Source organism: Lepidochelys kempii, chromosome 10 (assembly GCF_965140265.1).
Source record: "Lepidochelys kempii isolate rLepKem1 chromosome 10, rLepKem1.hap2, whole genome shotgun sequence".
NCBI classification, from domain to species: domain Eukaryota; kingdom Metazoa; phylum Chordata; order Testudines; family Cheloniidae; genus Lepidochelys; species Lepidochelys kempii.
Window position 1 is genome coordinate 76,231,589 of NC_133265.1, and position 24,465 is coordinate 76,256,053.

At 40.5% G+C, this 24,465-nt stretch overlaps 1 protein-coding gene across 7 annotated transcripts in view; it reads right to left on the bottom strand.

Moving 5' to 3' along the window:
• Positions 1–24,465, bottom strand: part of IGF1R (insulin like growth factor 1 receptor) — a 308,206-nt gene that overhangs the window by 163,404 nt on the left and 120,337 nt on the right. The window contains exon 1 of one of the 7 annotated variants that reach the window (XM_073304261.1): positions 21,714–21,841. The exons of the other annotated variants lie outside the window; for them this stretch is intronic. Coding sequence (XP_073160362.1) covers positions 21,714–21,777 — 64 coding nt within the window. The 5' untranslated portion in view covers positions 21,778–21,841. Of the gene's footprint in view, positions 1–21,713; positions 21,842–24,465 lie in introns of those variants that run through there. 7 annotated transcript variants of the gene reach the window in all.

Below are 24,465 nucleotides of genomic sequence, written 5' to 3' on the forward strand. Positions count from 1 at the left end.
CATGGTTTCCAAAGAGAAATCCATAACCTGCCTTAGTTCTACAGGCCCAAGAAGCAGAAGTCTTAAAAAATATTTCCTAATCCACCACAAACCCTCCACAGCTGTGCTAAAAGTTGCCACCGGGGAGAGCCCAGAACATATTTGCCTTCCTTCTGGTATCACCATTTTTTACTGCTAAACTTAAAGTCCCAACCTGCTCATATATAACGACAAAGCTAGCACTGTCCACCACAGCTGTATGAAGTGTTACCCACCCCATTACTGTTAAACCAATTGCAGGAACACATATACTCATCAGGAATCACAATAAGATCCCGCAGAGACAACTGCCATTCTCTTTCCCAGAATCACTCTCACAGATTAGAGGTGACAACTGTCTTGGAGACATTTCCAGACCCACTTGCAAAACAGAAGTGTCCTAAGGAGTTGTTGAGTGGGAGCAGCAGGGGAAAAATTAGGATTATACAGGAAAAACCTTTCTACAACTGAACTAGTGAACTACCTTGAATAGTTGAGAAAAATCCTGAGCAAGTTTCTATTGTAAACCAACCTATTGTAACCTGCTGATAGCACACAATAATAGGTCAATCATGCTGGAATCTACAGTGAGACTTATGGGAAAGATTGGAATAAGAGTTAATTTTTTTTTAAAAGCTAACACTAGTTAAAGAAATGCACCATACAAATCTCGCAGAACTGGACCCTAACCAGATCCCAGAGACAGCTCATGAAGCACCTTTGTTAATGGTGACACGAGGTGTTTAAAAAATATTTTTCATTGCACGAATATTAATACAGCACAAATTAAGGTGAGTGGGGGTGAGAGAGATGAAAAGGAGACTGGGTTCCCTGCATCATTAACAAAAGGGAAGTGATTAGAAAGAACAACAGGAGAAGTAAAACCAGCTTCTCGACCCCCTTCCCACCTCCTACAAAAACATCAAATATTTTCCTTCCATAAATAATTGCAACAGGATGCTGTAGTTTTTTCCTAAACAGAAAATAGCCGGATTGTGTAATGTTTTGCCATAGGCACAGCCCTAGGAGTGGGGGACACAAAGACTGGCTTTCAGAGCTTGGGGCCTCTCACTATGAGCCCTGGGCATTGTTTTCCCCCTCTCCAGTCCTGAAACAGCTTTCCCCGCCCTCTTTTGTAACTTTAAAGCAGCAGCAACTGGAGGCTCCTGCTATGGAAAAAAAAATTAGCTTTTGTTGCAGACCTCACACAGTTCACAATTTCATAACTCACCAGCAGGGGGCCCTTGCTCAAATGTAAAAAGTCGGAGGGGGGTAATTTTATTTGGTGATTTTGAATAACTAGCTTTTTAATATGCTCCTGCTTTTATAATCTTTTTATCAACATAGTATGAAGATATCAACTTCGGATATCTTCATACTATGTTCTGAATTAAATCACTGCCATCAGAATTAGTACAGTCTCTCTCAGTGAAACTAATTTCTTTCCTCCCCTCTCGCACCCCACCCCCTTTTAAAGACAAAACCTGTTTCAAGACAAATCACCATAGGCTACAAAATCGTTCCCTTTACAGAAGGGTTTAAAAAAAAAAAACAATGAAAAAAGGTCTTCTTGCTCCTCATAAAGTGTTTTGAAATAATCCCTCATCTGAGTTGGGAAATTGGAAAGCTGTAATTCACCCCTACTCATTCACCTTCCTCCATGTCAGGAATCAGAAAACAATCTGCCTGAGCAACATCAAAGACATCAGTGTTCACTAGCAACTAAACCGCCATTAAAGGCATTCCATGCAGATTTGCTCACATCCTATTAGTGACTACCTCAAGTCTAACTATTGCTCTATCCATATTGGGGCCAAAAGTAAAACATTTCTTCCACCCACACCATTCACCTGTTTACAACTCCTTGTAAATTACATAAAAAATACTATGTTAAGAAAATGTCATGGTTCCAGTAATAAACACTCAAGCCAGAAAATGACCAAGTAACACATGTAACCTTAACTCTGCCCGGTTTGGGAGTAAAGTATTTAAAAAAGTTTTTAAATACATTATTAACCACCACCTCAGACACACCTTAGTATCATACAATATTTTTTCTGCAATCTAACGTGCACAGTTCGCATATGACAGCACTATGCATACTCTGTAAATCAAACAATGCACGCAAGCCATCTGTGTAAAAATTATACAGTAAAAAATTGTTCTTATAAAACACACAGCAGCTTAAATACAGCCAAGGAATACTGCAAAAATGAGCTAGTGTATCTAGCCCACCCAAATGTACAGCTATGCGAGCTTTGAGATTAATTGCATCAGTCCCTGGAAATCACCAAAGATGGCTGCAGTGGGCATGTATGTGAAGGTAAATTATCTCAAACTGCCTCATCCTCTGAGAATTGCCCCTAAGGAAAAACCCACCATGATGGTTAAAGAGAAAATGCATAAAAGACAGGCTCTGTCAAAATTATTTAAGTTGAGAGAATTTCTCTCATAAAATGTCTACGGTGATCGAGATACTCAAGATCATCATGATACTGAAAAAAGTATATTAAGAACGAAAAAATATGCCAAGATGCTATAGGTTTGTATTTAAGGTTGTAGGAAAAAATGTAGCAGGTTATATCATATGTGAAAAATAGCATGTGATCATATAATTGAAGACTACTCTAATGATGCACATGCACAATCGGAATGCAAAACACCCGTGACATCGTTATAACCTTATCGGATCGTATAACAGTACAATATAATGCCCTCAAAGCACTTTTGGCTTTAAAATTGTCTTTTTTTTAAAAAAAAAAATTCCTTATTATGGCACTACTCTGACATTACGAGCATGCTGTATATAGAATACCTGATGAGGTTCAAAAGGAGTATCTTCCTTTCCTAAAACTATAGGACTTATCCAGCTTTTTCCTCACAATACAGACACAGCAAAGAGAGCATTTTCTCCTGTGGACCATGACTCAATCACTGATACGCAAGTACTCTGGGCAGAGATGTATTTCTTATGGCCTACTGCTCACTTCGAGTTTAGTGTCGCCACTGCAAAAAGTTCACAGAGCACACACTAAGTAGATCCGTGCCTTAAACATTTTTCATCAGAAAATTTTTAGAAAATCTTCTCCATGAGCGCTATTTTCATATCAAATTCCAACTTTCCAACAATTAGATGTTTCTAGGGTAGAACTTTTTAAAAAATCTCAATCTCTTCTTTTATAAATAAAGAGGAACTTGATAAACGGTAAGCCAATTACCCTACTTTTGGGGTACTGAAAATACAACTTATACATCTTAGGGTTTTCTATAGCACCCATCAACATAGTATCTAAGCACTTCCCAGATATGTTAGATCCACAGTTGGGTACATAAAGAACATAAGACCACTGGGTCAGACCAAAGGTCCATCTAGCCCAGTATCCCATCTTCCAACAGTGGCCAATGCTTCAGAGGGAATGAACAGAACCATCAAGTGATCCATCTCCTGTCACCCATTCACAGCTTCTGGCCAGCAGAGGCTAGGGACGCCATCCTGCATATCTTGGCTAATAGCTGTTGATGGACCTATCCTCCATGAACTTATCTAGTTCTTTTTTGAACCCTGTTATAGTCTTGGCCTTAACAACATCCTCTGGCAAAGAGCTCCACAGGTTGACTGTACGTTGTGTGAAGAAATACTTCCTTTTGTTTGTTTTAAACTTGCTGCCTATTAATTTCATTTGGTGACCTCTAGTTCTTGTGTTATGAGAAGGAACAAATAACTCTTCCTTATTTACTTTCTCCACAACAGTCACCACATAGAGAACCTAATTGAGTGTTCTACTCTTCTCTCTTCCCTGGTTACAGGAGATTTTCCTTGCGGCTGTTTTCTGTTTCAGTTTTTTGGCTCTGTCACTCATTCCAGTGACAGTGAAAAAGCTTTATGAAAAGCTCTTAAAAGGTAGTCAAATTCAGAATTCATCTGAACTCCTCCAGAAGTTCATCCGCCAATCAAATAACTTCATCCAGGAACACCTTCTTCTGTTACAGATTACGCCCTGGGCTTTGTAAACTATATAACCCTAGAGAAGCAAAATTGGTATTGAGAGAATCCTGGGTGTAATCACTGAAATAGCTGATTTCTGACTTAAGAGCTTTGAAGATCAGGACCTAGGGAGCAGTGAACTGGCAACAGAAACAAAATGGGAGCCAAGGGGACAGTACCTGAAGGGTGACATGTCTATGGCAGGACATCTTATTGTACCTAAGGGTGGCCATGTTATGCACAAGATGGACTCTTTGCACTGCTGTCAGATACAGAGAATTACAGGAATTCAGACTGGAGGTGACAAATGCATGGATCACTGTGCCCAATTATGAGGCCAGGGCAAAATTTCCTTAAGATGGCACATTTTCCTGTTGATGCTGCCGCATTACCTAGGATGAGCAATGACCCAGCTGTTAATTATTAAAGTCCAATAAATTCAGCAATACTGTGTCCTGTTTAAATACTGTAAATTAAAGTGGCTTTACTAAAACATACAACGATCTCAATTTTGTGCATTAAGTCATTATTAAATAATAGGACTTATTGCTGCAAATAATCCTACATAACAAAATGCCTTCACAGGTGATTACAAAGTAACTGCAAATGCAAACTCTGTGTGCTCTATGCAGCCGTGGACATGACAGTTTGCTCGATTTGAATTTTCGGCCAGGAATCTGGGATTAACTGCTGTGCACAGGACAAGACAACAACATCTTTTAACTTCCTGCTGAACACCATCCAGTGAATGGTGGATGGGACTTTTGTTGAGTACCACAGCTAAAGAATAGCACCAATGATTGTGTCATGCCACCTAATACTGCAATATTAGAAGCGAACTGAAATCTAAGTCCCAATTTGAGGCTTGAACAAAAGGACCTTCTGTGATAACTTAAAGCCAATCTCATTATCTGCACTAATAGTTGGATTAACTGATTCTTAGTTTTCCAACAATTCCTGTTGCGTTTCCAAAAAAAATTATTTTCATTAGGAATGCATTTATCACAAAGCACAACAGAAATGGCCAAATGACAGTTAATTACACTATACATTATTCAAATTCTTCTACAGGCTGCAAGTAAAACCATATTTGATATTCTTTTTTGGCTTGTGTGCAATTCTGCTCTGCCTATTTTCTGTATAATGAATCAACCTACCACATGTAAACTCCTGATTTCCACTAGACTTTTCAAGGAATTGTTCGTATCATAAGAACAAGTTTTCTCAATATTCCCAATCCCATTTCTAAACCTAAAAGGCTCAGATAAGAATCTAAACATTCGCAACGCTTATCTGTTAGTTGCTTTTCTGCTGATTTTTTCTTTGATCTTTTGTATGTCTCCGACATGCATATCTGTCTAAACTTTGGAGGGGCTACAATTCCTAGCATAGACATTAAGGGTAGAATCACCTTATGGTCTAAAGTTTTTTGTGGACGGTGGAGGTGGGAGGGAGATTTTAAACACGATCGTTGTTGTTTTTCTTCTGCAACTTCATTTTGAGTTTGATGAGCTAAGCACTAATCTGTTGGCATGCTCCAATTCTTGAGATCTTGAGCGATGAGCTAGACATTTGCCATGTCAAGATATTTCTCACCCTTTCCTGTTAAGTACAGTATCTTACAGTTGCATTCTTTGATCTGATAACTTTATCTTTCTTCATGGTATTGACATTCCAACTACTCACCACATTTCCCTTTATTAGCTTCCTTCCAGCTTACTAAAAGTTTCCAATCACAAGATAAGATATTTAGACAGAATAGGCTTAGGATCATGTATTTTGGCTTAACGGAATTTGCAAATCCTGCTTTGTAATGCAAGTTACTATTTCTCACAATAACTAGGTGCCCCTCTCAAAGCCAGATACCTAACTAATAATTAAAAGAGACTTCAAATGCAAGTGCAGCAATTCTTGTCAAGCTACTATGCAAGCTTGACAACCTAAGTCTTTAGATCAATTTAAGGCCCAAATATATGGCGCCATCTGATTATGGGTAGAAAGTTGTATGCTCTGTCTTTATAATAAGGTAAAGGGTAAGATTCAATAGCTTCTTCAAAACATCTCCTAATGGCAGCCCACACAGCAGTTACGTAGGCCAAACATATTGGCTTCCCACTCACAGAAAGCTACTAGATAGGAACAGAAAGCAAAATTGTTATAATCGGAACACAAAGTACTCAGCTATCATCATATAATCACCTTCATTTTGAGAATGCATATAAAATCCTTAATGATCAAACCTGTGGAAAGAAGTATACTGCTCTTCATGCATGCAGGCGGGCGCACACCAATAATCTCTTTTCAAACCTCTCATAAAACAGTATTCTGAAATGACGATTTAATTAGAAACATCACAACAGCTCTACAGCCATAAGAACCTGTAAATTTTGAGAGGAATTGCTTACCCTAAAATGAATTAAATCCCATGCCTTTTATGTGCTTAACACCCTTAAAAATACTCTAACACATAGCCTGGTCTGTTTAAGAAAGTACTATTACTCATACTCCTCTGAACCTCAGGGGCAGAGCATTTTACATCAACAACAACAAAAAAGTACAGAAACTGCAAAGCATCAGCAAAACCTCCCCCACCCCCCACACAATTCAAGTTAAATACACTGAGGGGTCTCCAGGATGACAACTCATGTTTGGAATTCTCTGCCTTTGCAGAATCGACTTTACAGAATTCACTAACATATTGACCATTACTAGGACATCAAAATAGTCTCCACATATAAATAGGACTAAGTGCTAAACCCCTGGGATCGCCATTCACTTGCAGAGATGGTCAAATCTGGGGGCACGGTAGGTGTGTGCATTTCGGCAGAAGGCCTTGCTTCTTGCTACATCATCACATTTGGGGCACACATCAAGTACCACAAAAGAGTTGGAATTAAATGGGCATGTCCCCCACGATCAGTGTTCTGTTTTTGAAGGGGTGGGCACTGGTGGATCTCAGTGCTTCTTGCGTTTTGTTCCTCTTTCTATGACTCTGCCGCCTGAGTGTCATTGGCAAACCAGATCACACTAGCCGTATATCAAAGACGGGATTACGAGAGAGCGCCTTATATAAAATAAAAAGAGTGGCATGTACAAGGAAGGCTTCCCAGAAAAAGGTTTGTCCCTATGAGTCAACATATTACCCTACAGCTAGCTTTCCCCCTTCACGATTTTCAAGAAGAAAATTCTAAGAGGATTTACAGAGTAAAAGATAAGGACCAGAGGGAAGATAACAGATGGTGATGGAGGGAAAACAGCATGTAGTACTTGATGCAGTACATTCAGTATTATAGTGCAGTCAAAAAAAAAAAACCACCCTAACTTTTATGTTCACATTGCTCGGCTTCCAACTGATAAGCATTAAGGCCTGCAAGGGCTCATGCCTTAAAACCTATTATGGCTTCTATTCATGGGCCTTTATTAGAGCACCCATAGCCCTTTTACCTAGTCACTGGTGTCTAGGTATTTACTCTCTACTACAGAGACAGAAAGCTCCCCATGCACACAGTGTAGGGGGTACCTTCTAGCTACCACAACCTTAAACTGGTCTTGAAGAAATAAATCATTGAGATGAAACCAGGTGATAATAGCTGAAGATCTGCATCAGGTGGATGTTAAATGCTGACTGTGCTACAGTCTAAGCTTCTCTCTCCTCCCACAGCTGCCCCAGAGATGCACCCACAGCCAATATCTACTATATCTTAATGCCTATCCTCTTCCAGATGAAGTTGCAAAACCCCTCCTGCTCGGATTTGGGTGCTTTATCTTTTCCTAGAACGCTCATCCACTTGGAAACAAAACAGCTGGGAAGCAGGCAGCCTTGTGAGAGCATTTCCCCTGAACCAGGCCTCTCTGACAGGCAGGGCCATGTGAAGACTGACCATTGAGCAGCTCTTCCAGGCCGCCCAGCTGGGCTCAACAGCACGCAGGACACAGTTATTGCGCTGGGAAAGTGTCAGGTTTAACTCAAATCCTCTCGCACAAAAGGTAATGGAATGTCTTTAAAAATCAGTTTAAGACCCCAAAAATCAGTCACATAAAATGTACAAACATCCAGTATTGGCAGGTCTTTTCACTTCGTGCACCCTAGCAGATTTTAGCACACTGTATTTCTTGTAAAATAGCAGATGATATTCTCTACAATCTTTTCTAAGGTAGTATATCTTATGGCACGAACATCAATACAGCTCCATTGGTGGGAGCACGAGTGTAGACCAGATGCTGGCATTTTTACGAACTATACTCAGTGAAGGGCTAAACAATAGTGCCAAACACTGGAAGTGAATCTACACAATCTACAACAGTGGAAGTCTTCCCCGAACAAGCCTAACAAACTGCACTAGTGCAAGGAATGCAACTCCTGTACTGATGTAGGTTCCATCACTACCACAGTTGCAGAACAAATAGAAGAAATCTGAGTCTTGGCGTTGGGCAGCTAAAATCCTTCTGCAGTTGAGCTTTGAATTGGCAGCGCTGCCAGAAAAAACACAGACACACAAACATGAAGGACAGGGGAGATACACAATTGATGCTACTTGTTTCAGCAAAAAATCTATTCCCATTTTATGATTTTTACAGGAGGACTCCTTGAAGGCTACACACTAGCAAGGATGTAAGTACACAACATGAGGAATACCTATAATCCCAAGCTCTTCACAAACATTTCCCTTCCTAGCACACCTGTGAGCCTGGGAAGTCCCTTCACCTCAGCCACACCTCCCATTTTATACGGTGGGAACCGGAGCAGAGGGAGATTAAGGTAGCACAGTGACATATTAGCAGAGTGAGGATTATACCTTTTTCCTGACTCCCAGTTTTGACCTCTAAAATGTGCTCGCTCCCAAAAAACACTCCTCTACCCTTATGGACCAGGCAACCAAACAAACAGTTAAAAATGCAGAATGTTACTAACATATTGGGAGACCAGAGAATTCTTGAGGTGAGATTCAGGAATACACAGAGAGAAAGACAGCCCTCCTCTGCCATCTCAGTAAGAGAGCAGGATCATGTAATACAGAGGTTCTCAAACTGGGGGTTGTGACCCCTCAGGGGGTCACAAGGTTACAAGCTGTCAGCCTCCACCCCAAACCCGGCTTCACTGCCAGCATTTATAATAGTGTTAAATATTTTTAAAGTGTTTTTAATTTATATGGGGGGGAGGCACACTCAGAGGCTTGCTGTGTGAAAGAGGTCACCAATACAAAAGTTTGAGAACCATTGATGTAATACTATGAAATATTTCCGTGCCTAGGGAAGACTAATGCAATATTTTGATGTGTCTGATTCGGTCTGAACCACAAACATCATGTTTTTCCCCTTTGCCTTCATTTTTACTAGCCCGTATGAAAACTGCCAAAGCTCCGCTATTTAGACAAGGGTCGCCCGTCTCCTCCCACCCTTCCCCATTTAATCCTGCAGTGAAGTCAAATGGCAGCAAGTTGTGATGTCATCAGCAAAGGACTAGGATAACTTGGACAAACTAATGGGAGACAGGGAGGGAAACTCAAATTAATCAAAACAGATTGTTTCCAATTGCAAGCGAGGAGATCTCCAGAAAGTGGCCAAGGTTTTAATGTATTTAAATACTCTCCTTTCTCATTCACACATTCTTCTCCCCAGTGTCAAACATATGGGCAGGAAAATGTCCAAAAACACCAATGGTAATATGACCTGTTTATCCCTCTGACAAAGTTCTCATGTTCTCTGCTTAAATTGACCGGACCAGCACCTCTAATTTCCTCCCATTGTGAACATCTTGTTCATGGCCATTTCAAAAAGTAATCTAGGCTACCTGGTGAAAGTATCGTCCAGATTGCTCTGATGGATCAATTTCTCAAATAAAACAATCCACTGAACACACTGCTATTTATATCTCAATATTTTTCCGTTTTGACCAGCTGCACCTATGCATGCAGTGCTAGCATAAGCCACAGCTGTATTACTGCAGCCCGTTATTGATAACAGTACATTTTTAATTACCTCCTAGCCAGATTCCAGCATGCAGAGAAAAAGAAGGGGGGGGGGAAGAGAACCAGCAGGAGACCACTTTTTTCCACTGTGTTCCAGTCAATGCCAATTAAAAACTTCCTGCAGTAGCTCAGTACCAACTAAAAACTAGATCAAGAAAATATACCATCATGCAGTCTCCTTTTATTTATCGTTCCCAGACTGCTCAGCTGTAGTTACAGAAGTCCTGCACTGACACAAACAAGTGAGGGCAACTCCTATATCAAAACTCAAACGTTTGTAAGTAAAAGAAAACAGATTCAGATCAGTGTTCTTTATGGTCAAAGCACAAAAACAACTAAACCTTGAAGCATTGCAAAGTTGTCCTATACATTATGACAGGAATGAAATCTCGAGTTGAATGCACAGAGCCAAGATTCAAGAGATCTTAAGTTTTATATCCAACTCTTCCACTAACACACTGACCTTGGTCAAGTCCCTTAAGCCCATGTTTTTAGAAAACTGAACACACAAATGTGCACGTGCACTGTCCCACAAACACACAGCATACAGAAAACCTGGCGTGTGTGCAAGCCAAGGATTTGCATGCCTTTGCGCACAAACAACTCTAACCTGTACAAAGACAGTGCTTTGCACACTTAACGTGTGCTTGCACAAGTTGTATATGCAGGTTTTAAAAGGCTGGCCTTAGCCTCTCTGTGTCTGTTTTCCCATCTGTAAAATGAGGATAATCAGTTAGGCCGATTTACTATACAGAGATGTTGTTAAGTTTAATTAATTTTTGTAATATTCTATGAGAGCTACTCAGATGAAAGGTGCCAAACAACTGCAAAGGTTTATTTTAACATGGGCCTAGCTCATGCTGATCCAAAGATTAAAAAGGGTCGTGTTTTTCCTTTTAATGTTCACAATAGAGTGTTTTCAGATACACCACAAATATTTATTTGGGGGGAGTGGGGAAGGCGGAATAACCACAACGCCAAATAGTATTTCTGTCCTAAACATAGTATCATGAGCAAAGGTCAGGGGTTCACTACTGTTTGGGGTCTGGGGTTTTGTTTTTGAACAACAGAGGAAACTAAGAGGGAATTTCCCTTCCCTTCAGTTCAGTTTCATTAAATAACTTGTAAAGCCACTGAAGACCATGCTTGAAACAGCAACACCATGGAAACATCCCCTCCCCTCCCCAAGTACTAATGCCTGATGCTCAACAATCCCCAGAGGTGGAGGGAGAAGTTTTATTAGTAGAGAGCTCAGCGTTCGAGGGCAACCACTGTGGAGTGCCTGGAGCTAAACCTCCAAACGTACTGGTTGGTTAAGTGTGTGTGGCTTTGATTCATGTAGAGTTTAGAGTCAACTTATTTAATCTCCATAATGAGAGCTACCTAATAGAGTGCAAGGAGAGGGTTTTTTTGTAGATTTACTTATTTCATTTAGATTTATAAGGCTGCCCATTAGCCTATCTTTGCACATGTACAAAAAATAATTATGAAGCACAAGTTTACAACTAGGCACAATGCCAAAGACAACTCACAAGCCATCTATTCCCCAAACAGTATCTCCAAACACAGGGTGACAGGGGATGGATCACTTGATAATTACCTGTTCTGTTCCTTTCCTCTGAGGCACCTGGCATTGGCCACTGTCAGAGAACAGGATACTGGGCTAGATGGACCTTTGGTCTGACCCAATATGGCCATTCTTATGTTACATCCCAAAACCGGACCAATAGCTCCAGAATCAAGGACACCTGGTCCACTAAACTTGCTGAGACAGCAAACCCATAATATTTAAACCAGTGGGCTTGTTAACTCAAGGGACTCCAATGATTATACAAGGAGAGAATCACACAAGGAGAGAAGATGGTCTCTAAAGTAGGCAGGATCCAAGCCACTCAGAGATTGATCGGTCACAGCCGGTATCTTAAACTCCACCCAGAAAACTGGGAAATACACTAAAACATTTAGCGCAACACCTGTAGGAGCCCATGCTCACACACACCCCACTTCGGGTCACATACGGCCCTCCATTCTACATTTATATGGTGGCAAGTAAGACTATCTATGACTCCCAACTACATTTCTCAAACTATGCTGGAAACTCAAAGGTTTGTCCTGTTCTGATGCTCAAAAGCAGAGGACTGGTTTACTGCCAGCTCCTATTTCAAAATACTAGTTATGGCCATCACAGCTGGGTATATATCCTCCAAATGCATAAGCTGTCGCATGAAAAACTGGTTTCTGTTGACCGACTAGTTTATCTGGACATTGAAAACATCAATGCAACCTGCAAAGTATTTTTTAGCAACCTGATGTCTCATTCCAGTCCCTATTAACCAGCCTTTCATAGCCCACAAATCTCTCCAAAACCATCTCAATTAGTTCACCATAAGGCAGGGGTTCTCAAACTGGGGGTTGGGACCACTCTGGGGATCGCGAGGTTATTACATGGGGGGTCGCAAGCTGTCAGCCTCCACCCCAAACCCTGTTTTGCCTCCAGAATTTATAATGGTGTTAAATATATAAAAATGTGTTTTTAATTTAGGGGGGGGGTCACGCTCAAAGGCTTGCTATGTGAAAGGGGTCACCAGTACAAAAGTTTGAGAACCAGGCTTTACCATATCGACTAGGAGTTACAATAGAACCTCTGTTACGAACACCTCGAGAATGGAAGTTGTTCGTAACTCTTAGATGTTCCTAACTCTGAACAAAATGTTATGGTTGTTCTTTCAAAAGTTTAAAACTGAACATTGACTTAATATAGCTTTGAAACTTTACTGTGCAGAAGAAAAATGCTGTGTTCCTTTTTTTTTTTTTTAATAGTTTATGTTTAACATCGTACTGTACTTGCTTTTTTGGGGAGGGGTGGGGGGGGTGAGAGGGGGGTGTCTCTGCTGCTGCCTGATTGCGTACTTCTGGTTCCAAACGAGGTGTGTGGTTGACTGGTCAGTTCGTAGCTCTGGTGTTTGTAACTCTGAGGTTCTACTGTATGTCTAAATTAGTGGATGATTCACAAAGAAGCCCTTAACTCTGATATTGCAGGGAGAATATGGATCTATGCTAGAGAACTAGACCCCTTAGTTTTATATTGTTAGAGGTTATTTGGTTTTTAACCTTTGTACATGTGATTAGTTTATTCATTAATTGCATTTGAGAGTTGGAAAAATAATTCCAGAGCTCTGAAGAAGGTAACAAAACAAGACCGTAATGTCCACAGGCAAAATCCAGTGCATCTAACACAGTGGTTCTCAACCTATTTACGAGTGTGGGCAACATATGCAGCTCTCTATGTGTTATATGGGCCGTATCAACACAATATATCTACTACCTGTATGTCCCTGAGGATGTGACACGGGCTGCAGCTGCGTGCTGATTAGGTCGCAGGTTGAGAACCACTGATCTAATTGAGAACACCAATTCTCTTGAAACAGCTACAGAATCACTTTACACACATCTGAAGAAATGCCAGAAAAGGATACAAAAATAATTTGGCCAGGATTTTCCTAAAGCTTAGAAAACTGCCATTTTCAGCAGTGGAAAATGAAGACTTCACCTTCCCAGCCAAACTCTCATGCAATTTCTTTTTCCCTGTTCAAAGTAGATTGCCATAAACATCTGGGAGTTACTCACGATCTGACTCCACTGACCACTAAGTCTGGAATTTAGTTCCAGACAGCAAATATCCATGGAGTAAAATAAATGTTTCTAAACTTGATAAAATGGCATTTTATTCTGAAACATTTTATGTACAAGATGCCCATTACCCAAGTCAACTCACTTTCATTGAATCAAACTCTCAAAACATACATGAATCACCAAATCTGTGTGGAAAATCCTTCCCAGTTCTCTACTCACATACCTAGTGCCTCACGCACTCATATAAGCTGCCAGGGTTTGCTTCAAGCCATGTTCAGTAGTTTTCATTCTACTCTAAGCATCTGCTAGTTGGAGACTTACTAGTGTCCACTCCTAATAGGTCTTTCCCATTTTTAGATCCCATGGACTACAAGGTGGTAATAATGCTGTACTATCCATTCAGAGTAATGTCATTTCTTGGTCTACCTGACAATAAACCGGATATGCAAACACCCCATTTCCCACATGACCACAATTCCAACCCCGGCCAAGCAACCAGGTGGACATCCTTCATTTAGCCTTATTTTAAACAATCTTAGTCAAAGAAACCCCACCACTGATCTCTAGGTTGTTTAAAATAGTGAAATTAAATTTTTTGTTTTAAATACAATTTGAAAAACCCAGGAATCATTAGCTGATAAGTTTAGGGGTCTCTTCTTCATCTCTCAGGGCCAAACAAGTAAGTGACAGAAGGTGGAAAAGGTTAATAGCACTCACGTCTACACTGGGAACACTTTCCTAAATATGCTTTTTTTGCACTATATTCCCCATTTCATGTCAGCTCTTCCAAGTATGCATACACACTGTTTATAGAGTACAGATGCAAAATGATGCTCTACACTGAGACACACCAAGAGATAGGAAAGACAGCAGATAAAATGGATGGTACCTTTTACTGGATCAGAGAAAGAAATTTACTCCCCTTCCCCAGAGACAGCAGCAGACCACAAGGATTGTAACATGTACTCTTACATCCAGACATTTCCTGCTTTGAAAACGTGAGGCTGAGGAGTCTTCAAACATGCAGACATAAAACGTGTTAATTTTTTTAAATAAATCAGTTATCCTGCATGTCCTTATCTAAAAAGGGGATGCTGCACTGGGTTTAAAGAGCTTATTGTTAGTAATTAGGTTTCTAGTCCTATGCAGTCATCACTGTTAGAGCTCAAACAAGCAGCTTTAACTGGGCTGTCCATCTCTTTGTGTGTTTGTTTTGATAGAGGCTCAATTATGCTCAGGACAATGGCTTGTCTCTTCATTTTGCTGTGAATAGGAAGCGAGGGTGCCATTGTCACAGGGCTTCAATTCAGTTACAACAACAAAGGGGTCTGAAGTGCCACAAATAATGGGCTACCTAAAGTAGCTGGAAAGGAGAAGGATGGGGACTTTGCAATAGCCACAGTCCTCCCTCCCTCCCTCCACCCACCCCATTCCTCAAACTAGAAGGAGGAGGCTTACTTTAACAAGAACCATGCCAGAGGCTCCTGCTGCAATGAAAATTTAAGGCACAGAGAACACTACTGTTGACAGTGCTATAGGTGGCATGGAGGGGAGGAGTGTTGTGAAGTCCATAATTTTAGCTCAGCTTCATAACTGGGGAATTGGGGGGAAGAAGTTGGCGGGGGAAGGGGGGGGTTTAAAACCAGGAGTTCTGTCAGGTCTCCTCTCTCCCTCACTGCACATATTTTAACTTGGAGGGTGGCAGCAAAGTGAGGCCGCAGCAGTCGCACTCAGAAGAGAGCACAGAATGCAGTTTGATTTTGAAAAATAAAAGAATGTGATTTAAAATAAAGCGTCAATTATACTCAGATTACAACCAGTGAATGAAACCTAGTACCAGACTGTTATTGTAACCGAAATCCCCTCCTCCCCTTTCTGGTGCCTCATTCATAAATGGCTGCTCAGGAACTTAGCTGCAGAAACAGGAGAGACAGAGTGTATGGTGGGTTTTGTTTTTAAAGGGGGTGGCTTTGGGGGAATCAGGGTGAAAAAACACCCACATTTTATTCCTTTTCCACAGTCAGCTCCTCCCCCTCTAAGTCCCCTCCTCCGAACTTATTGCTCAACCTCATGGTGTTTCAGAAAAACTGAGTCTTTTGCAAGCTTGTTTACCAAGAGGGGTTTTAACTCTGACGCCCAGCAATCTGAGGTGCCTGCATGTCATTCGAGAGGAATTCTGAAGGCTGGGTTTCACGCAGTACCTCTCCAGCCAGCCTTACTTTTCACAGATTGCCTTTGTCCTTCCTCTGGGGTCATGCATTCACGGGTTAGAGAAGCAGAAAAGTATCAGATTTAAAGAACAGCAGCAACAGTCTCAAATTATGTTTGCTTAAGAGCAATAAAATTAATCTGCTTCCCCTAACCTGTCATATACATTACTACGTAGGTAAATCTGTTGGTATATATGTTTTGTGTTATTGTTTATATCCCAACTTTCCTTCAGAAGGTATTGTATGACTTCGAAATAGACGTATTTGTACAAGCACGTCACGGGCGCAGCCTTGCATTTTGTTTGTAGGTACAAGTGGGAACTAACTTTTCCAAAATCTGTTATTTAAAAAAGTGTGTGTGTCAGTCAGGGAAGAAGAGGAGACATGGAACAATCCCCTTGCATTATTAGGGCCCTATTTATAAGTCACATTACAGTTAACATAGAAAAATCAAAATGTACTTTAACATTTAATCCACAAAAGTTTTTAAACTAACTACGGAAATTAAATCCGTAGGAGCCAAGGGCTGACCAATAGATGACAAAAGATCTCATTTAATTATAAACCAAAAATTATCAGAAGTAGAACTTTGCTCCCAACATTATAAAGTTACTCAGATTTTTAACTCTACCTCCCAGCTGAGAACAAGCAGGTAGGAAGTTGCTTTAAAAAAAAATCATAAAAAGTGTAATCTCTTGTGAAACCATTTCTGAAACTATGAATTCACTTGTAATGAATTTTTTTCCCTATCTGCTTAGCTCAGTAATCATTACCTTGAAGATGACGCTTCTTTCCCATCTTCCCCAGAAGCTGGAGTAATTTGAAATTTTAAGCAGAGATTACAGCATCACTCTCCTCCTACCTTGCTAAATATAATTTTTTTCCAAAAAAGCTCTGAGCATTAGGAACATGCAGATAAGGACGGTCATTTGATCCTTTCAAGAGTACAGAAAGAAAAGACATCCTCACTTCCTGAACCCACTCAGGTTACATCATTTAACAAAAAGAATCTAACCATGTTTATACTAGTAAAAAGATCATCTGGACACACTGCTCAAAGCCCAGTCGTGTCTTTATAATGAAAATAATTATTTCCCAAGTCCAGAGGTTGCAGCTCTTGAACTGATTAACCTATCACACTAACAGCCACTTTGTGGGCAGTATTTCATTCAAGTCGTATTTTAGAAGACTGCTACCTATCAATGTGTCTATGCAAAATCACCATTCTTTCCAGATTAAACAGAGTCTATAGCTATGATCCATCATTTCATGAGTATTCTAAGGCAAGAGGTGCCATTTTTAAATCCTAGTCAAATACCCTTTCCTGCATTTGACCAACCTCTCCATGGAGTTGTCAAAGGCAGACAGTGGAATTGTTTATATACTAATAGAGAGAAGACTGGTTTATACCTGTCGGCCTCTACATCAGACACAAAGAGCAGCACTAAACATCAAAGATGGCTGGCTAGAAGATTCACTACCTGAGATCCCTTGCTAGCTGTCCAAAACTTGCTGCATGGTGACCCTGAAGAAGTCACAACATCCGCGCCTCATACCACTCTCTGAAAAATGGATGCAATACTACCTGATTTGAAGGATTTCAGTACTCTTCATCCAAGGATTTTAAGAGTACTGTACAAACATTAGGTATGTAAAGTTAAACTCAAAATAATAGTCATTCATCCCCCCTTTATGTAATCTATTTTAGACCCTGATCAAACATCAGTAGATTTTGGTGAGAAAAGCTGTGTGTGTGCGCATCACCTCCATCTGACGTATTCTTTAACATACACATACATACCCCAGGGGACAACATGATCACTACAGTATGGAAAAGCTAGGCTTCTAAACTCAGCAGCTTCTCTCTGAAACAGATTCCATGTTTCTTGAGGCAATTTTTCATTAGCAGCTTACAACGTAACAGCGCCCGTGCTGATGACAAATGTTATTCCTGCTTTCGTTCATACGTAGATTTGATCTCCCTCAAATTTTACACTCACAATTACACTTGTCAGTCAGGACTTCTGACCCACAAGTCTGGCACCAGACCTGGTCTGAAAATTGACAACATGTTTTCATGTGTTTGTGAAATACTTCGGTTTCTATTTTTCCATCAACATGGTGTTTCCATCAATGTTTTCTGACCAGCACTAGTTAACAAAAACAGCGTGGGGAAGCACAAAAACATACTGAGGCAAGGATTGTCTGTACAGGATCTAGGCATAGGCGCCACCTCCATGGGTGCTCCGCAGTTGGAACACCCACGAAAAAAAAAGAGTGGGTAGGAAGAGGCAGGGGGAGGGGGCAGGAAGAGGCTGGGTGGGAGTGGGGGTTTGGGGGAAGAGTGGGGGTGGGGCCAGACACGGAGCAGGGGTTGAGCATGCATGGTTCTGAGCAAGTCGGCACCTGTACACCATCTATGTCCTATACAGTCCTGAGCACTTCACTTAAGTAATGATTGAAAGGGTACGTAACCAAGTGACAAAGCCACATATAGTCACATCTTCCCCATTAAGTTGCTTCGAGGAGAACGGGGGATGGACATTGCTTCAAAATTTACTTAGCTACTTGCTTTCTTCCCTCCTCCATATATTACCTGGTTATTTCACAAGAAACTGATTTGTCTAGACTGAATTTTCAGTTTGGCTAAGAGACACACTGAACAGTGAAGCTGCCTGAATGCACAAAGCAGCATGCCTCAAAAGCCAATCTTTTGTTGACAGACTATACAATATAAAAACCTAAAAGAATAAAAATCTTATCACTACTTCTTAACAAACAGACAAAGCAGTGTCACTCTTTATACCCACAACAACTATTTTTATTGGGAACAACTAAACCAGTCTGAACAGTCTTCCTTGTGGTACTTCACAGTACATTGGTTTTGCATTTTTTGTTATAAGGCAGGTGACTGTTAAACTTCTGGTTATCTTTATATGGCCCTATATAAGGCTCTATTTTAAATGAAGCCTTCAATAACTTGAGACCAACCTAATAAAGAAAAGCAAGCAATTTATTTCCTGACTCTTAAATTGATGTCCTAAAATTAATTCCCAGACTGGGGGGGATTGTATTAGAAAGAGGGGAAAAACTAGTCTCTGGCAAGCAGACCCAGAGATAAATGATAAATTATATAAATCTAGTACTTTGTTCATATTACAATAACTTTTTATCATTAAACCATTAGACAAAACATTAGTTACCTCTACTATGTTCTGGTCTTAACTATCCAAGAACAGATCAAATGCATTAACAATTTTGCCTATCAATTAAAAATGGAGCTTTTTTTCTAGGTTCACAGATTAGTAGTGACTGACCTTGTTCTATGATAGCTGTACAATGAGCAATGCAAAATATCTGCACTCTAGGTCCCATGAAAACTCATCCTCAGGAAATAGTGTCTTACTACAGGAAGCCTTGCCTCAGAAATCTCAACAGCACACTGAGGCCCAGAACAATTTGAGGATGGAATTAAAATAACCCTTTCATCTTGAACCAGTGACTTTAAAAGGAGGTAGAGGATTCATCTTCTGTACAGGGAAGCTTCCCATCCACTTCTTTCCCTGATCTATTGAGAAAAAGTCTATCTAGTTCCTTCCTGACACACTAAATAAGCTATTTTCAGAAAGCTCATAGCCAATATTTTCCATTAGGTGCTGAGCACCTTAAGCTCCCATTGAAACCAATGACAGTAGCAGGTGCCCAGTGCCTCTGAAGCACTACCCCTTGTTTGGATGTCTCAGACATCATGACTGAGCATTAGATGTTCACATGTGAAAGTTCTAATCCAAATTTAATAGCAAGAATTACCACCCACCTACCTGTAAAGTACCTTCTATTCCCCAACATACACTTTGATTTTCTTTTTAAAGTGACATTCTGTGAAGTCTACTTCAGTGCTGGCGCGGGGGCGGCGGGGGGAGGAGGGGAGAATAATTTGTGTCTAACTATGAAAACCCACACATTTTTCCTAATGTCTTTCAGTTCAAAGTCTATTGTGTAGTCTGAAAATAGGCGTTTTACCAGCAGATAGCAAACTTCATACAACTTCCTCCCAGTTAACACTGCTTAATAAATATCTTGCAACTTTATCATGATCAAGATCTCATACGATACCAGCAGGATGAAACAATACATACTACGTATCCGAAAGTCTGCCTGCCCAACTCAACCGGAGTTTTCAGTCACAGTGGGTTTTACCTCAGGTCAGCTTGTCCAAAAGGAACTAATGCAAAGCCTATACCTGGCATTTTGAAAACAAACTAACTCAACATGAAACAGTATACAGCTTTGGGGGGAAGGCGTTTTCCATCTTACTATGATTAGAGGGCTTAACAAGTCTTCTTCCATTTAGACTCAAGTGTAAATTACTGGCTGAAATTAGAAATATGGATCAGCTTTGAAGCAACAGGTGGTTTGCTGACACAAGAACTGTGCATAACAATTTCATTTGTAAATATTGAACAATGAAGGAAGCAGTTGACATCTATATTAACGTTCCCTGCCAACATAGTAACATATTAGCTTAAAATGGTCAGCATTCAGAAAACTAGACCTTGTCTAGAGGGTGCTTTGTGGTATAATTTTACAAAATCACCTACTGTGCTTCTAAAAACAGCCAGTAAAATCAGCTACTACATAGCCATACACAAGCCAGAAGAGAGACCTTAAATGGTAGCTGAAACCATAATATAAATAGGTTCTTATAACACAGAAGGAGCTCATCAGTACAACTGTTGCATACAGAAGACCAGAATTTGTTTCTTGTATATCACACCCTCACTAACATTCCTTAATTTAGAGGAAGGACAATACAAGCTAGGAAGTTCTAGGGTAGGAAAAAGCACAAATCCTTGCCAGCAAATTATATGAGCTTGAGGAAATGAAGGACAGGAGATGGATTCCTAGAACCAGGTCATTGGGGGAGAGCTCAAAAATGTGTAAAGTCATTACTATGTACTATGTCAAAAACTATGTACAATAGCTCATTAGACAAGTACTATCCTAATCTGGATTTTAGAAATATTAGCCTCAACTCAAGTTTCAGTTTTACAGAGAGATGAAAATTAGTATTGCAACTCTTACGCAGATACTTCTCATTTGTGATATACTCAAGACTTATAATCCATTATCTTAAGCTACAAAAATTAATCAATTGAAACCATGCTCACTGTTCATTCATCTGTTTTCTGTACAGCGAACAGAACATTTTTGGCAGCCTAGACAAGAGGAAAATCTACTCATGATGAACTTACAAAGGAAGAGATGCACCACTCTGTCAGTAAATCTTATGTCTGAGCTACATTTAACAACAGAAAAATGCAAGACCTCAATCCTTTCTGAAAGGCTCGCCTTGTCATTGTTTTCCTCTGCACTTATTCGGATTTGCATGAGAATGATAATTTTGTTTAGGTTTCATAGTGTTTTGCTGACAGCATTTTGTAGATGTCTAAATGTATTTTAAAATACAAAGCTGAGGCCTTGAAGTTTCAAGATGAATCAAAGGCAAAGATTTCATAACAAACAAAAAATGAGTAAAAAAAACCACACCTTTGCTGCTCCAACAAACATTATGACAAATTAGCCAGACAAGTGTCCATGATTTAGTGCTCTAACCTTTCCCTCACCTACCAATCGATATGATTTTTTTCTTGTAGTGCCTACCACCATTATATTTCTTCATTGCACAAGTAAATCAGATCAAAAGCCCTCATTTGTCAAATGAAAGGGATTTGGGATGTGTCAGTCACTGGCTGGCACCTATCAGTCTCACTTAACCACTCCACTTCATACTGGAGTAACAGAGCACATCCATAAAGAGGTAAGCATGCATTTATATACAAGTAGCAGCTTGCAAAACTGCCTGTAGATGATGTTTGGTTCTAGTCAGCCACTCACTTTCCAGAGATCCAGTGCGGAGACCGATTTCAGTGGAAGTATTCATGAGCTTAAAGTTAAGCATGTGCTTAAGTGATCTGCTAGACACAGGCCCAAATTCACATATACTTTATTAAACCAACTTTATTTAAAGGAATGTTTTAAATTTTAACTGGATTATGGTAGTAATGAGATTTCAACCCTTACACCAAAAGATTTAAGTTTCTGGACTTAAGATATTCTCTGATGTCACTCAGAGATCTCTTTAACATCATTACATTCCCTGCTCACTTTACAGAGTAATTCTAACTACACTTAAACTCCCAGCAGAAGTTCCTAAGGCATCCCCTTTTCTTCTGTGCCGCCCTTATGGAATGCCCTCAACAACGTTCCCCCCATGCCATTATCTTCTCATTTTACAAATTCCTTAGAGACTCACTTCTTGCATGTCGACCACAACAGGTCACTCAACAATGGTATACACTTACATTGTGAGAGTGTGTGTACATTTAACTTACATACATTTCTGCAGAGCCACCAAGATTTACATGTGCCCGCACTGGTACCATGTTGGGGTCATTTCCTCCTCTTGCCTCACCCCTTCTCCTTACTACCATTTTGTTACCCCGACTTGCCAGGTCAGGTCTGCTATCCAACTGAAAGCTGCACAGGGGAGAGATCCTATTTTTTTTAATCTGACCTGGGAAGTGCCGAGCAAACTTCTGGTTGTTGTACAAACAAGTAATAATCCTAGTTTTGTCCCATCCTGTCAGCTCCAGCAAGGATAAATATGTCCAGAGGGCACTCGCTTGCTCTAAGAAACTGAGGGGTCCCCTCCCTTTCATTCCGAATAGCCTCCCCCACCAAAAACCCTGCTCAGACCCACTCAGCTACCACAATTGCAACCCTCTCTACAACCAAGAGGGTAGACACCTTGGTTTCCTCTTCCCATCCAATTAGGGGTCGAGAAAGCTCACGGGATGCTGCCCCACCCCCGCTCATCAGAATCAGCTCAAAGGGCATGGACAGAGCTCGGAACAAATCCCTCTCCAGGAGACAGTCAGCAAAAAACAGAACTGCTGGCCTAGTGGTTAATACGCATTTCATTTAAATGAAATATTGAGAGAGTGAGGGTTTTGACTTCCCGTACAGCTTTAAATCAAGTGCTCTGTATCCCTCCTCTTCCCACACATAGGCAGGGTGGAAACAGACCACCCCTCTCCTCCCCCTTGCGAGGTGCCTCACTGACATGCTCGCTGAGACTAGGTTACAGTGCCTGGAGCAGCTTGAAACAGACCCAGGGCCTCATCAAGGCGGGAGAAAAGAGGCACCAAGTTACCCTCTCTAGTCTCCACTTTGAAAAGCATATATACCCTGTGCCTCCCCGTCGCTTCGCTTATTAGTTGGCTACAAACGCTGCCTTATTTTTTTGTTTTGTTTTGTCACCTCCGTCGCATAACTACAAAGAAACCACTTGGCTATAAATCACACCCTGGAATTAAAAAGAAACACACCAATTATTTTTTTAGTCCAGGGCATGCAAACATTGTGTGTGTTCTGTTACAAGTACGTAACACCCTCACTTGGAAACGTACTGTGAGAGAGATTCTTCATCAGTCATCTAAAGCAGAGCTTGCACCTTTGGCTTTCAAGATTAAACAAGCACCCTATTTAGAGCTTCACAAAAATGGTAATTCTGAGAAGATAGAACCACCATTTTACCAATGCTTTTTAATAGATTCTTGCATAAAAAGACAGCCCTTGCAAAAAAAAAAAAAAAGTGGAAGCAAGCCAGAGACTGTACAATAAACAGAGCTCATCGAAACCTCTGCTCTTAAGCACGCAACAAACTGTATTGTAAATAGCATATTAAAATTATTTTAAAGAAATTACAGTTGATCGCCAAATGAACCTCTACAGCACTTTCTAGCGGATATCAAAGCATTTTATAAATATTAGACCACAAAATACCTCTCTAAGGCAGGAATTCTCAATTTTACAGACGGGGCAACAGATGTGACATGCTGTGTAACCTCAAACAATTCAAGTGTCAGGGAGTTAGGAATAGAACCCACAGATCCTCCCCTCCTTCCAGTCCTGTGCATTAACCATCATGTCCTCAAGGATGGTGGACATGACAAGAACAGTCAGAGTGGGTGGGAGACAGCAGAATCCTCCTCAACTGTGGAGGAGAAGATTAAAGGGCAAACACAACATTTCCATGTAATTCTTTGTAAGCTGGCTCTTCCAAGCCTAAAGATTTTGGACCTACAGTATGAAAATCCCCCTTTGATTCGTAGAAATGTTCTCTGCTTCACAGAATTCTATGGAATCGAATCGTACACATGTCCTGGACACAACTGAACTTTAAACTTGACCCTGTATTATCTGGACCAGTTCACCCCCAAACTCAGCAGCTGGTTTTTGTTAATACAAATTCTTTGGGGGCAGCCACTATTATTTCTTTTGTTTGTACAGCATCTAGTACATTGTGGGAGCCACTGGAAACAGAACTTTTTTAGTATATTTGCTTTTATTTTTGGGGTCCTATCAATCCCTTGTTCTGTCTCTTATCCACCAAAATATAGCCCAAAATACGCTATTCTTTTTACATTGTTCAACCTGCACAGGTATCTACATGTCTGCGCACCCCTCTCACCCACTTTCCACCACCCAGCCAGCCTATTAAAGAGACATCTCCGATTGCAGCAGCTGTTGGAGAACACACTGCCACTACTTAGAGCCAGACTCAGATCTGTTTATGGAAGGGGCC